This window comes from Dictyostelium discoideum (genome assembly GCF_000004695.1).
Source record: "Dictyostelium discoideum AX4 chromosome 4 chromosome, whole genome shotgun sequence".
Classification (NCBI taxonomy): Eukaryota; Evosea; class Eumycetozoa; order Dictyosteliales; family Dictyosteliaceae; genus Dictyostelium; species Dictyostelium discoideum.
Window position 1 is genome coordinate 829750 of NC_007090.3, and position 14315 is coordinate 844064.

At 26.9% G+C, this 14315-nt stretch overlaps 7 protein-coding genes across 7 annotated transcripts in view; 4 read left to right on the forward strand and 3 right to left on the reverse strand.

Annotated features, from left to right (window-relative positions):
* Positions 1-106: 106 nt before the first annotated feature.
* cbpB (calcium-binding protein) lies at positions 107-755 on the forward strand (the record flags this gene model as incomplete). Its single annotated transcript, XM_633922.1, has 3 exons — positions 107-205; positions 346-514; positions 601-755. The coding sequence occupies 3 exons, from the start codon at positions 107-109 to the stop codon at positions 753-755; spliced, it is 423 nt and encodes a 140-aa protein (XP_639014.1).
* A 426-nt stretch (positions 756-1181) lies between these two features.
* On the reverse strand, positions 1182-1379 carry DDB_G0283559 (hypothetical protein; the record flags this gene model as incomplete). The annotated part of the gene is made up of 1 exon (XM_633923.1): positions 1182-1379. The coding sequence occupies one exon, from the start codon at positions 1377-1379 to the stop codon at positions 1182-1184; it is 198 nt and encodes a 65-aa protein (XP_639015.1).
* Positions 1380-1848: 469 nt separating this feature from the next.
* Positions 1849-2061, forward strand: DDB_G0283561 (hypothetical protein; the record flags this gene model as incomplete). Its single annotated transcript, XM_633924.1, has 1 exon — positions 1849-2061. The coding sequence occupies one exon, from the start codon at positions 1849-1851 to the stop codon at positions 2059-2061; it is 213 nt and encodes a 70-aa protein (XP_639016.1).
* A 1080-nt stretch (positions 2062-3141) lies between these two features.
* DDB_G0283563 (hypothetical protein) lies at positions 3142-3267 on the forward strand (the record flags this gene model as incomplete). The annotated part of the gene is made up of 1 exon (XM_633925.1): positions 3142-3267. The coding sequence occupies one exon, from the start codon at positions 3142-3144 to the stop codon at positions 3265-3267; it is 126 nt and encodes a 41-aa protein (XP_639017.1).
* Positions 3268-3597: 330 nt separating this feature from the next.
* DDB_G0283565 (hypothetical protein) lies at positions 3598-6716 on the reverse strand (the record flags this gene model as incomplete). The annotated part of the gene is made up of 2 exons (XM_633926.1): positions 3598-6468; positions 6564-6716. 2 exons carry the CDS (start codon positions 6714-6716, stop codon positions 3598-3600), a joined length of 3024 nt encoding a protein of 1007 aa, XP_639018.1.
* A 308-nt stretch (positions 6717-7024) lies between these two features.
* DDB_G0283567 (hypothetical protein) lies at positions 7025-7724 on the forward strand (the record flags this gene model as incomplete). Its single annotated transcript, XM_633927.1, has 4 exons — positions 7025-7059; positions 7172-7233; positions 7475-7589; positions 7667-7724. 4 exons carry the CDS (start codon positions 7025-7027, stop codon positions 7722-7724), a joined length of 270 nt encoding a protein of 89 aa, XP_639019.1.
* A 176-nt stretch (positions 7725-7900) lies between these two features.
* Positions 7901-14315, reverse strand: part of DG1104 (WD-40 repeat-containing protein) — a gene marked incomplete at both ends in the record, with an annotated part of 8735 nt that continues 2320 nt past the window's right edge. The window contains 3 exons of the mRNA XM_001732956.1: positions 7901-10059; positions 10109-10312; positions 10423-14251. Coding sequence (XP_001733008.1) covers positions 7901-10059; positions 10109-10312; positions 10423-14251 — 6192 coding nt within the window. The remainder of the gene's footprint in view (positions 10060-10108; positions 10313-10422; positions 14252-14315) is intronic.

Genomic DNA, 14315 nt, shown 5'->3' on the forward strand with positions numbered 1-14315 from the left:
AATTTTTTTTATTATAAAAAAAAAAAATCAAAAAATCAAAATATCTAATAAATAAATAATAAATAAATAATAAATAATAAATTAATAAATAAATAAATAAATTAAAATGGCAAGCAAAGTTGACTATCAATCTGGTAAAAAACATGGCCTTCAATTAAAAAATCAAGAAAGTGAATTAGATTCAATAGCTGCAGAATTTGCTGGTGTATGTTTTTTTTTTTTTTTTTTTTTTTTTATACACTTTTTTATTTTTTTATTTAATTTTTTTATTTATTTAATTTTTTTATTTATTTAATTATTTATTTTATAAATTTACTAATAAAATATAATATTGATAATAATTAGGAATTAGATGAAGCAACTCTTTCAAAATATAAAACTCAATTCATGAGTTATGATATTAATAACTCTGGTGATATTGATCATTATGAACTCCAACTTTTAATGGAAAAAATTAATCAACCAAAGACTTATTTGGAATTAAAAAAAATGATTGAACAAGTTGATTCAACTGGTATGATATGTTATTAAAAAATTCAATTAGTTTTATATATTAATATTTTTATTAATTATTAACTCATTATTTTAATTAAATTAAAGGTAAGGGAGCAATTAACTTTAGAGATTTCATTAAAATGATGACAGGAAAGACATCTTCAATTTTACAAAAAATTTTAATGTTTGAAGAAATGGGAAAGAAATCTGAACAACCAAAAGGAATTCCACAAAAAAGATCAATTAGCGATTTACCATAATTCTAATTATCCAAAGTAAAAAAAAAAAAATAAAAATAAAAAAAAAACTATTTATTAATAAAATAATCTATGTAAAAAGATACATTCTTTTTTTTTTTTAAAATTTTATTTATTTATTTTTTAAACAAATGGTTTCGGTCGAAAAAAAATAAATCAAAGATTTAAATTTATATTTGAAATCATTAAAATTATAAATTAAACAAATTTGTGTAATGCATCCAAAAAAAGTTAATAATAACAATTGAATAAACACAATCAAAACTATAAAAAATGAAAAATCATAAACTTTTTTCTTTTTTTTTTTATAATACAATAACTTCGTTTATTTTTTTTTACCTATTAGGAAATAGGAAAAGACATTTAATAATTAATTTGGACAAAGTTTAAGTGTTTGAATAATAAATTTGGGTTTTATGGTCAATAGATTTAATTAAATCTTCGAATGGGATACCCTGAATTAAATTTTCTTAGCCAATTTTGTTTTTTGCAATTGTTTGAGCATCTGGTAGTGCACACACATGTGCAAGTACAATTACTATTGCAGGTTTGTGTACCGTATTGAGTAATTTCTGGTTTTCTAACAAAGAAAGATAAAACTTCGAGTTCTAATTGTGCTTCTGACATTTTCGTTGATATAAAAAATAGTTTATTGATATTTAAAAAAAAAATTGGTCAAAAATTAAAAAAATAATTATTTAATAAAAATATAAAAAATGAAAAACAATTAAAAGTTTAAAAAAAAACAGTATAAATAAGTTAAAAAAAAAAAAAAAAAAAAAAATATATTATTAATAACTATATCGTTGGCAATTGACCCTTTTTTTTTATTTTTTTTTAATAATTTTTATACTGTTATAAAAATTAACTGTATCCTATTTCTATGGGTTTAAAAAAATTTATTCCAAAATACTCTTATAGAGCATTATAATTAAATTATTAGATTTGGTGAAAGATTAAATAATATAGTCTTTAGTTCAAAAATACACCAGATTCTTTAATATTTGCTGAAATAATTTCAAATTGCGCCAATACTCTTGATGAATTTGTTTTTCCTGTTGTGTGTAGTAATTTAAATTCAATTGCAAAAGAAAATATGAAAAGCCCATCTTTTGAAGTTTACAAATCTTTATTTATGGAAAATGATTCAACAACTAAATTTGTAAATCAATTCTTTTTAACTTACCCACAAATTGGACATTCAATGAGAAGCTTTTTAGATAATAATATCAATAATATTGAAAATTGTTTATCTAGATTACAATCAGATTGGGATAGTATTAAAAAGTGGTTTGCTACCCAATTGTAACCCACTTTCTATCCAGAGGATATCAAGCTAACCAGGAGAAACAATTGTTAATGTTGGATGTACATCATTTTATTCAACTTATTTAGTTTCAAATTCCAATCTCAAATTTGAAAATGAATCAATTCAAAATTATACAGATATAATTTATTCCTATGGGTGTATTGATACACTAATTTCTTCACCACCAACAGATGCGGAAGTGGAAAAAATAGAAGATTGTATTCAAAAGGGTGTTTGCACCGATGTAGATGCTGATCCATCCTCGTTTATAGAATGTGCAATATCTATTAGTATTGAAATTTTATCAACAATTGAATAAACATTACAAGGAAGTGGATTAATTACACATGGTAGTTTTTATTTGGGTTTATCTGGTGTTTTAGTTTTTCTTTCTGGAATTTAGGCACATTCCAATTCTATTTCAATGTTTAAACTTTGTGATAGAATAGTGAATTCTATATTAGTTAATAGGCCAAAGTTTACACCGTGTGGTGGTGCATTTGATGGATTATCATCTGATATTTATGCAATTTGTTTCTCAGGTATAATAACAAAAAACCATTAATGGATAAATAAAGAAATTTCATTAGTTTCAAATGAAATTTCAAAGGATTTAATTTTACAAAGTAAAGTTTTGGATATTGTAGGTGGGGTCACAGGTTGTCTATTAACAATATATGTTGTAAGATATAAAGTACCTCAAGAGCTAATTAACCTAGAAACTGCAGACCTTTTAGATTCATTAATAGATTTATCTGTAACAAAATTATTAAATTCTATAGAACTAGTAAAGGAAATGAATACAGGCATATCACATGGTATTTATCACTTTCTTTACCTTATTTCAGAGCTGATTTGAAAAGTTCAGTACAATCATTTATTGAAAAAATAGTTATTTTGGAAGATGAACATTTTTGTTCTAAAACTCAAGAATGGAAAGATACAAGGGAAATTAATTGTAACTCAATAGTAATTGTGTATTCATGGTGTTATGAAAGTCCTGGTATTTAAATTTCAAGAAAATTAATTGGTGATTCTTATAAATATCCAGTTGGATATGATAAAAATAAAATTTATGAAATGGAGCCAACAGATCTATCCTTTTGTTGTGATCTTTCAGGTAAAATAGATGTTTTATCTTTATTATTAAATGAAAATAGTGAAATAACATTTAAATATGCTCAATCATTAGTAAGAAAACTTTAGATAAAAAACAAATAATATTTGAAAATAACAGATATAGTTTTTTTAAAGGTATATCGGGAATTGGTTATGTTTTATTAAGATTAAGTAATTTAAAAAATATCCATTACCTCTTTTCTTTTTTTCATAATTTATTGATTTTTAAAAATAAAATAAAAAAAAAAAAAAATTAAAATATTAATTATACGTGGTCAGGTTTTGTTTCTAAATTTTTAGATACTAAAATACAAATTGTTTTCTATTAAAATATCTGAACTTTCATAATATTTCATTGGATTTAATGTGTTAAAAAAAAAAAAAAGAAATTAATTTTTTTTTTTTTTGAATGTTTTATTAAAAAACATATTTATTTAATATTGAGTTAATACTTTGTAATTGAGCTTGTAACTCTGATGATATTTTGTTTGTAGTAGTAGTAGTAGTGGAAGGTGAGGATAAATTAGCGGATAAAGGTCTTGATGAAGTTACAGGTCTTCTAGTTGAAGAAGAAGAAGAAGAAGATGAGGAAGATGGAATAACTGGTTTTGGTTGTTCAGTTGTTATAAATTTAATGGATTCAAGTAATTGAGTAGCTTTTTGAGAGGATTGCATTTTACCAGGTTGACCACTTGAAGGGTCAGGTTGTTGAATTGTAGAGATGAGTGAATTATCTACCTCTTGAATTAACAAAGGTAGTGATTGAAGTAATTGTTCATACAATTCCAATGGTATTGATTGTGGTGGTACATTATAGAGTATAGAGATAATAGTTAACATTGGGGTTGAATAACGTTCAGTATCATATGGTTTCAATCTATCTCTTTGTTGACTGTTCTTTATATATTCAATGAATTCTGGTGTTGCCAAATCATATTGGTCTTGAAGGTATTGATGAAATTCGTATTCTTCTGTGACAACATTTAAACAATTTAAAAGGACAATGAAAAATTGATCAAAAATAAACATATCCAATAAGATTGTCATATAAATTCTAATGATTGGCATTGATAATATTAATGGTGGTTTATTCTTTGCGGAGAAATCAATTATATCTTCATCAGTTGCATTGGTTCCATCACCAATTGGAGCTGGACTATTTAATAATCTAAGGAAACCTTTCATAAAATGTAATTGATGAATGATTTGATCAGGGTTTGTTAAATATTCATTTAATTTCATTTCTTCTAAATCACCATTACCATAAATAATTTGACCACCAATTGATGATGATAATTCTTTATCTTTAGAATTATTATTATTAGTAGTGGTAGTAGTAGTATTTGATCTACCCATTGAAGGTGATAATGATATTGATGTTGTTGTTCCTGCTGCTGCTGTTGTTGTTGAAGATGAGTTACCACCAACTGAACTTGATCTATTATTTTTTAATAATGGTGAAGATGGTACTTGTAAAACACTATTATTACCACTAACATTTAATGGTGTTTGATTATTATTGTTTGAAGATGAAGATGATAATAAAATATTAGTTGAATCGCCTAAAGAATATTTCTTTTCAAATATACTTGGATGTAATAATAAACGAATGATTGGCATAATTTGAGATAATTTCAATTTAAATAATTCGATGACTTGAATTGCAAATTGAAAACATCTATTTGTATCATGAGCTAATAATACTTCGACGAGATCAACAATAGTTTCCATTCTAATACTATTTAAATCACCTTTTAATGTTGATAAAACGTCTCTCTCTATATCTTGAATTTCATCACCTACACCTTTAAAATTTTTAATATGATATTGAATATCCAAATTAACTTTTAATTCTTTAATTTTTGTCATTAAATTTGTGGATAACTTTGTTTGGAATTTTTCATAAAAAGTTGGTGGAATAAAGTACGCGTATTGTTCAATTTCGGCTAATGTCTCTTTTTTGCAATTCGCTTTTGGCATTGTTGATTTTAATACATCCGCTAGTGTATCATCTAAATTCTGTTGGAAACAAAGTGATAAAAGTATTTTAGCTTTCTCTAAACTCGTTGCACTGCCAGCACGAGAATGTTTATTTGCTTGGGTGATTGCTTTCTCAAAGCCATTGATGAAATCACGATTGTAAATTAACCGTTCAGTGATTCTTTCAGAACGTTCTTTCTTGTCGAATTTACTATGAATGATTGGATTCATGAATTTGGATTGAACATTTGCATAATATACTTCACCCGACTGATTAACACCATAACTATTGTACCCATCATTTTCAAAGAAACCACACGACACAAATGGTGATGTTTCATCCTTTTGAAATAGATTATAATGTGGTTCATTTAAAAGTGACCAAAATTTATATTCACCATCAATACCAGAACTAACCAATAGTTCGCTATGAGCTGGACACCAATCGATTTTACTAATACTACTACTATGTGCAAGAAAACTAATTACAGGCTCTAAAGTTGAACGAAGATCCCAAATTGATATTTCACCACTATCAGTCGCTGATGCGAACCAATAAGGTACAAATGGATGCCATGCAACATCTTTAATTGATACACTTGATTGATAAGATGATGAATTTTTACCATTACTACCACTACTACCACTAACACCACCACCACCACCACCACCTATTGCACCACTATTATTAAACCAAACTGTTGGTGATTTTCTTGTTGTACTATAACTACTTAATAAACGAGTATCAGTTATTTTTATAGAATTCTCAGAACCGCCAATTAAAGAATAATTTCTTGAATGTGGTGACCATTGACTACAATAAACTGGTTGATCAGATACTTTGAATGTAATGGTTGGTCTAACTGCATCAGAGAAATCCCAAATATGATAATAGTTATTCTCTAATGATGAAAATTGGTGAGTTGAAAGTTGATTGATTGCAACTGCTTTTATTGAGGTATTGAAACCCATCGAACCAATGGTTTGAGAAACACTCTCTTTAAATCCTTTTAATTTCGTATGTACAAATGTCTCTCTCAATTCTGGATCATCCGTAGTGGTTGGATCGTTTTGATAATAATAAATATGACCATCATTTGAACCTGCCACCATTGAATCATTCCACCATGATAATGATTTTATTGTTGATTCTTGTATAAACTCTTTAACTACTTTTACTGCTGGTTTACCACCAATATTCTTTTCATTTGCATTTGCATCATTATTTGATTCTGGTCTTTTAATTGATACAACTCTACAAACATCTCTTTTTGTTGATGTATCTGATATTACAATTTGATTTGATATCTATTAAAGTATATATATTAATCCAAAAATAAAAATTAATAAAAAACAATTTAAAAAAAAAAAAAAAAAAAGAAAAAAAAAAAAAAAATAGTTACATTTGAACTTGTAGCAGTTGTAATATTATCAATAGTTCTATCTAATAATCTTTCAAATGTTATATAATTCTTTTTATATCTCTTACCAGTGACTAATGCTAATTTTCTCCATGATGAACTTGCTTTACCTGGTGCATAAACATCTGTTCCCATTTAAATTTTATATATATATTTATATTTATTGTATGTATTTAAAAAAATAAATTTATAAGTTTATCCAATATTTGGATTAGTTATTATATAAAATCTAAACACTCGTGTGTGTGGATTTTTTTTTTTTTGTTTAGAATGCTTTTTTTTTTTTTTTAATTTAAAAATTGGATTTGTTTGAAAAAAATAAAAAAAAAAAAAATAAAAAAAAATAAAAAAAATAAAAAAAAAAAAAAAATAAAAGTAAAAAAAAAAAATTTCTTTTAATTTTTCAAATAGTACGCATAAAAAAAAAAAAACAAATATATAAAATGGATAAACAATTAGCAGATACTTTCACTCAACTGTATGTGTATTTAAACATATACATATATAAATAACCATTACTTAAATTTATAATATAAAACTAATTTTTTGACTTGTTGAAAAAAACAAAAAAATTTATAATTGGACTATAGTTCCCAACAAAATGGTGTTGTTGGATATTGTTGTGTAGATGAAAGTGGACTTTGTTTAAAGGGTATATATATTATATATATAAATCATAATATTAATTTAGGATAATAAAAATTATAACAATTACAATTGCATCAAATAACAAAGATATTTTCACCAGGTGGCATAGAATCTATGTTTAGAAAAACTAGATACAATTTTATTAATTTGTTTTTTTTTTTTTTTTTATTAAAAATCATACCTATCAATATAATCATTATCTTCAATACATATGTAAATATGATATATCATTTTTTTATTTTTAGCACATGGAAATAAACAATCATCAAATGCAGGTTTTTATAAATCACTTTTAGATAAATCAAAGTTTTTAACTCAATCTGGTGAACCAGCAAATATTGTTATTGAAACAGATACAGCGTATGTAAAAAAAAAAAAAAAAAACAATTATTATTTTTAAAACATAATACTAATTAATAGTTTCATCCTTTTTATAGAAATATTTTCATTCAACAAAACGATAAAATTACTCTTAGTGTATCAAAACTTCCATAAATTTATATCTAAACATTTTAAAATAAATTAAATAAAAAGAAAAAAAAAAGAAAAAAAAAAAAAAAAAAAAAAAAAAAAAGAAAAGAATAATTTTAAAAATAGGATGGTGTTTGTTTTTTTTTTTTTAGATAATATATTATTATACCTTTTGTTTTTTATTTTATTTTATTTATTTTTTATAATTTATAATATGAACGTTTTGTAACACGACCATCAGAACCACAAGAGAATAAACCATTATTTTCTAATCTAACTTGCATTACACCATAGGTTGAAACTGGAGATTTGAAAACACCTGTTGGACGAACAAAAGTTTGTTTTTTATGAGCATCTTCAAAGGTATTGAGACAAGTCATCGATGGTAAGGACCAAATCTTAATGTTACCATCACTACTACCAGAGCAAACAAACTCTTCGAATGGATCCAATGCCAATGATTTAGTATTTAAATGATGAGCTTTGAAACTTTCCAATTGTTTATGAGTACGAATATCGTAGAGTGACAATGAACCTTTCTTACCACCAACGATGATAGTTTGACGTTTTGGAGAATAAACAATTGAGGATGCGCCATTCTCTTGATCGGTGTAAGAGGCAATCAATGATTTATTAGGTGGCAATAATACATCCCATAGACAGATATCACGAGATTTGCTATCACTACTACTGATACCGGCAGTTGCCAATAAACTTCCAGAATTTAAAAATGTGAAATCCAAACATTGCTTAGAATGAGCTTGAAGTGAATAGAATGGTTTCAAGGTATCTTCTTGAGCTGCGAATTGCCACAACAAGATATTACCCGCCATATCGCATGCACCAAATTTAGTGCCACTTTGATTGAATTTACATCTAACGATTCTTGGTTTTTGAGGGAGTTGATAGGCAGTCAATACCTCTGGTATACCAAATTGCCATAAACAAACCGAACCATCGATACCACCCGATAAATAGAATGAAGAGTTTGGATGACTTTCTAAACATTGTACAATTATATTATGATCCATTTGTCTACTTGATCTTAAACCACTGAATACCGTACTAATCTTACCTTTGGAGATGTTTAAAGATGAAACTGATTTACCAGTGATACGTGGTCTTTTATTATCTCTACTTGAAGATGGTGAACTAATTAAATTCTCTGATGGATCTATATCATGTTCTTCCCTAATTTCACTAACCAATTGTTTATGATCAATCTCTCTAATACCACGAGTGGTTGCAATTGCCATAACATTTAATTCTGGTGAAGTTGGATCCAAACAAAATGATTGTAATAAATCACTATCCTTATAAATTTCAATCTCTTCTTCAAATTTAATTTTACCACTACCACCACCAAATTGAACTTGGCTACCAACTTTTTTCAATGGCATTGGTTCATTATTTTTATTTACCTTACTATTATTATTATTGTTATTACCACCATTAATATCTACTGGTAAAGTAATTTCAATACCAAGTATAATATGATCTAATAATTCTTTTTGATTTGTAATTAAAATTTTCCAAATTTGATATTGATCAGTTGAATTAAATTCTTTATAAGATTTTAAAAGTTCTAAAAAGTTTTCAATTGTTGTTTTAGTTGTATTATTGGTGAATTGATCTAAAATCTTTTGTGGAACATGTAAAAGTTTTGATTGTGATGAACCAATCCAAAGTGATAAACGTTGATTCACTGAATCGAATACTTGATGGTATGGCAATGCCTTTACTAATTGATCGAAGCATTGTTTAAAATATTTCAATGAAAGGAAATCAAAGAATCTTTTTAAGAATTTATATATTAATTTCTTTTCATCATTAATTCTCTTTAATTCTTCTTTATCTAATATTTCATTTGGATCGTCATCTTCATCATCCATATCAAAATCATCATCATCATCATTATTATTATCACCAGCACCAATTAATTCATTATTTTCAGTATCTTTATAAGATCTAATTGGTAATTGTTTAATTTGATCAATGAATTGATTAAATTGTTGGATAGTATTCTTATTTTTGAATAATACTAATAACACATCGAAACGTTGTGAACCATAACCTAATAAAAATAACATCATATAAACTGTTGATAAAATCAATGAATGACTATGATAACGTTTATCAATAGACATAATTGATTGATAAATCTCTAATGAAACTGTTAATAATGGTTGTGATGCTGATGAATTCATTAACATTAAAATATTATCATCATCAAATCTTAATAATGATTTAATTATTGAAATTGAAATTAATTCTAATATATCCATTGCTTTTTCATCACCATCTTCATTATTATTACTATTATTATTATTATTATTATTATATTTAGTTAATTGAATTACTTGATAAACATATTGTCTATTTGAACAATATTCAATTAATGATTTAACAATTTCTTTTGGAATTAACTTGATTCTTTTTACATAAATATTCTAATGATTCTTTAAAATCTTTAAATTCCTCATCCCAATTATCAGCTTCTCTAGTTTCCATAATGGTTTCAAGTAAAACTTTAACAACCAATTTATCTTTTAATTCATTATCAATCAATGAATATAATGAAAGTTTTTCTTTTTTACTTGGTATGAATGTTGCTGCTTACAATGATGCTTCTGCATGCTGATAATGCTGCTTTATCTTCTCTATCTTTATTTGATTTTTCTTCTTCAATCTCTTTAATTGATTCTTCTTTTGGATTTATTACTATCTAACAACTCCCACCTATTATTATTATTATTATTGGTGGTGGTTGATGATGGTGCACCAAAGTCTAAACCATAATTATTTGAAGATGATGATTGACTTGGTGTATTGAAATCTAATCCCATATAATTTGATGATGAATTTTCTGGTTTTGATGGTGTACTACCAAAGTCTAAACCATAATTATTTGAATTTGATGATGATGATTGAGTTGGTGTATTGAAATCTAGTCCCATATAAGATGAAGAAGTCGATGGTTTTGATGGTGTACTACCAAAATCTAATCCTAAATCATTTGAATTTGATTGAGTTGGTGTATTGAAATCTAGTCCCATATAAGATGATGAAGTTGGTTTTGATGGTGCACTACCAAAATCTAAACCTAAATCATTTGAAGGTTTACTAAAGAAACCACTACTACTACCGCCTCCACCACCAAAATCTAAACCCAAATCATATGACGGTTTATTAAAGAAACCACTACCACCGCCACCACCACCAAAATCTAAACCTAAATCATTTGATTTTTGTTTTTCTTTTTCTAATCTTTCTTTTTCTTTTTCTTTTTCTTGTTGTTGTTGTTTTAATTTTTCTAATTTTTCAACTTCTTGACGTTCTTGATTATCAGTTAAAATGGTTGGATGAGATGCTTCTAATCTTTCAATATTTTCAAGTGCTAATAATGAACAACCACTATTGAAATAAGAGTAAGAACTAGTTCTTAAGAATTCATCTTCTTTCTTTTTATCCTCTGATAATTGACGTAATTGAACATGATTCTTTAAGAAACGGAAGAAATATAAAATGGAAGGACCTAATTGAGAAGCACGTAATTGTTGAGAGATTGGTGATACCACTTGAGTGGTTAAGGTTGTACCTGTAGCATTTGAGTAATTTGTACCAGTGGTTGATCTATTAATTGGTGATGATACCATTGAATTACGACTAGACATACCAATTGGTGTTGAATTACCAGAAACACCTAAACTATAACCACCACCACCACCACCACGTTGATTGTTATCATCTTCATCAAGTTTTCTATCACCATCTATTGAAACTGATGGTATTAAACATGTTATAGCATCTTCATACTTTTTCAATAACCAATTACAAATACTTAATAAACTACGATCATTAGTTTTCTTTGCAAGTGGTATGATATGATCTTCAATGATCATACGTGAACATTCGCCATTCTCACCTTCATACAATCTTGAGATAACCAATGCCAATTGGAAATCACCTTGCATTTGTAATAAAAGATTTACAGCTTTCTTTAATTGACCTGCTAAAAGGAATAATGAAGCAGCCAATTCATATTTATGTTTACTTTGTAAAAGGAATGCACTTTTATTTGCAGCAGTGATCCATTTAGCTTGAGTGAAATCTTGTGAAAGGAATTCAACTTGTTTTATATCTTTTGAAGCTTTATGCAATGCAACCAACGCACCTTTTTTACCCAATGCTAAATAATACAATGAACATTCTCTTGGGTCTCTTCTTTGAATGTAGGTTGTCTTTGCCAACTTTTCCACTACATTTATCAAGGTACTTGGCGATTTAATCCACAAACCAGCACCAATTTGTTTTAAAGCATCCCAATCTGGATCGGTTGGGAAACAAGTTGAAAGAATAGTTTCTTGTGCCTCTGAATGTAACGCCCAAAGAATATCGGTTGTACTCAATGAGATTGGACGATCTTGTGGTGGTAATGATCTACGTAAAAATTGGAATACCTTTGCTGACAATATGAAACGTGAACCATTCTCATCGAGACCACCTCTCATTTCACCAATTTCACCATAGGTATCGGTAACTGCTAACAATTGAATTTGTTCACTACTTGAAAGATTACCCAATTTAATTGATGATAAAATTTCACTTAATTTTCTTGCTTGTCTTTTTGTAAATTTATTTGAATTTTCTAATTCATCCCTATCACTATCGTCGTCGTCGTCGTCGTCATCGTCATCATCTTTATTACGATCATTACGATCATTATGATTATTCTTATCAATTGAATTCATTCTATCCATATCATCAGAAGTACCAGTTTTCTTTGATTTTGAATTTGTAAATTCATCGAAATGAATAATCTCTTCAATTGATAATGGTGGTATGAAAACTGGTGATTTTGGTAAATCATTTAAATCATCATATTTTTCGAAAAGGAATTGACAAACATGTTTTAAGATCTTTTCAACAACACCAAATTTACCAGCCATCATGTATTCAGTTAAGAATTTTGGATGATACATTGGTAAAGGACGTTGAAGTTCAGAATGTTGATGATAAATTGAATTCAATTTGGTATTGTAATCATGACCAACCGTTTGAAATTGTGATAATGCTAAGTTGTCATTGATGTTGTTAAGTTTTGACCATTTTGTAAACACCATAATTTGATTACCAGCACTAACATACAATGATAGATCTTTACCCCATTCTAAGCTACTACATGGCGAGGTTAAATCATCATAGTTATGAGTTTGAACCCATGGTCTCTTATAACTACCAATCACTCTATCCACTGGTTTATTTAAGATTTTCACTTGGTTACCATACCCAAATGCAACTGAATAGCTACCATCATCTAAACTAACAAAACTAAAACAACAACTAATAATATCCTCATGTGCCAATGACGATGATGATGCCGCTAATGCCGTTCCGACACCAACATTGTTTGTACTGGCTTTCAATAAAATTGTAGTTGTAAGTGGCGGTGATTTAAATGCACCAATTCCTGAAGTTGGTGATGTTATTATAACTTGTGGTGTATTTAATGGTGTAGCAATTGCTGTTGTTGTTGTTGTTGTTGTTGTTGTTATTGCTTGTGGTATTTCACTATCTATATAAAATTTAATGGTATCTTCTAAACGTAACTTTGGTGTATGTGATTCTAATTCCCAAATATGAATTTCTGGATTTGGATTAGTAGAGAATGCTTTTGATGCAAATCTACCAAAATAAGCTGCTTTAACTGATTCAACTGGTTGTTGATATGCATGATAACCACCCATTTCACCAATTGTCCAATCTTCGAATTTGATCTCTTCTTCACTATCACCACCCTTTACAAATGATATTTTTGGTGTTATACCAAATACTGATACATAACCATCAATACTACCAGTAATACAAATTGGATGTGTTAAAACTACTCTATCTTCATTATTGTACTTTTCATTATTATTATTATTATTATTATCGTCATTATTATCGTCATCATCATTATCACTAAAATCTTCATTTTGATTTTTATTCATTTTATTAATAGTTGTCATATCGAAAATACCTTTTGGTGCAGCACAAATACAAGAAATTCTTGAATCCCTTTCAAATTCTTTTGTTGCTAATAATTTTGATTTTAAAATTGATGGAGAGGATGATGAAGAATATTTGAAATCCTTTTCAACACTAACACCCCAAACATATAATTTATCTGAATGTTTATTCAAACCAATTAAAAAGAATTGGTATGGTAATAAAACACTACTTTCACCACCACCACCACCATTACGTCTACTGCTGTCGTTATTAACTTTATTCTTATCAAAATCCATTGAATTATAATGATAAATTAAATTTAATGGATCAACTATATGAACTTCATCAATCCAATCATCCTCTAATGTTGATTCTTCAATCATACCAATTGATAACAATGATGATTTAACATAATTCTCTTGACTAATCTCTATATAATATACAAATATACCATCTCTATTTGAAAAGAAACAAAACTTTTGATTTGGTGACCATGTCATTGAATAATATGATGGAAATGATCCAATATCAATTAAATAATTTGGTGATTGAATTTTCTATAATAACAATAACAATAATAATAATCGAAAAATTAATAAATATTAAATTTAAAAATATTTG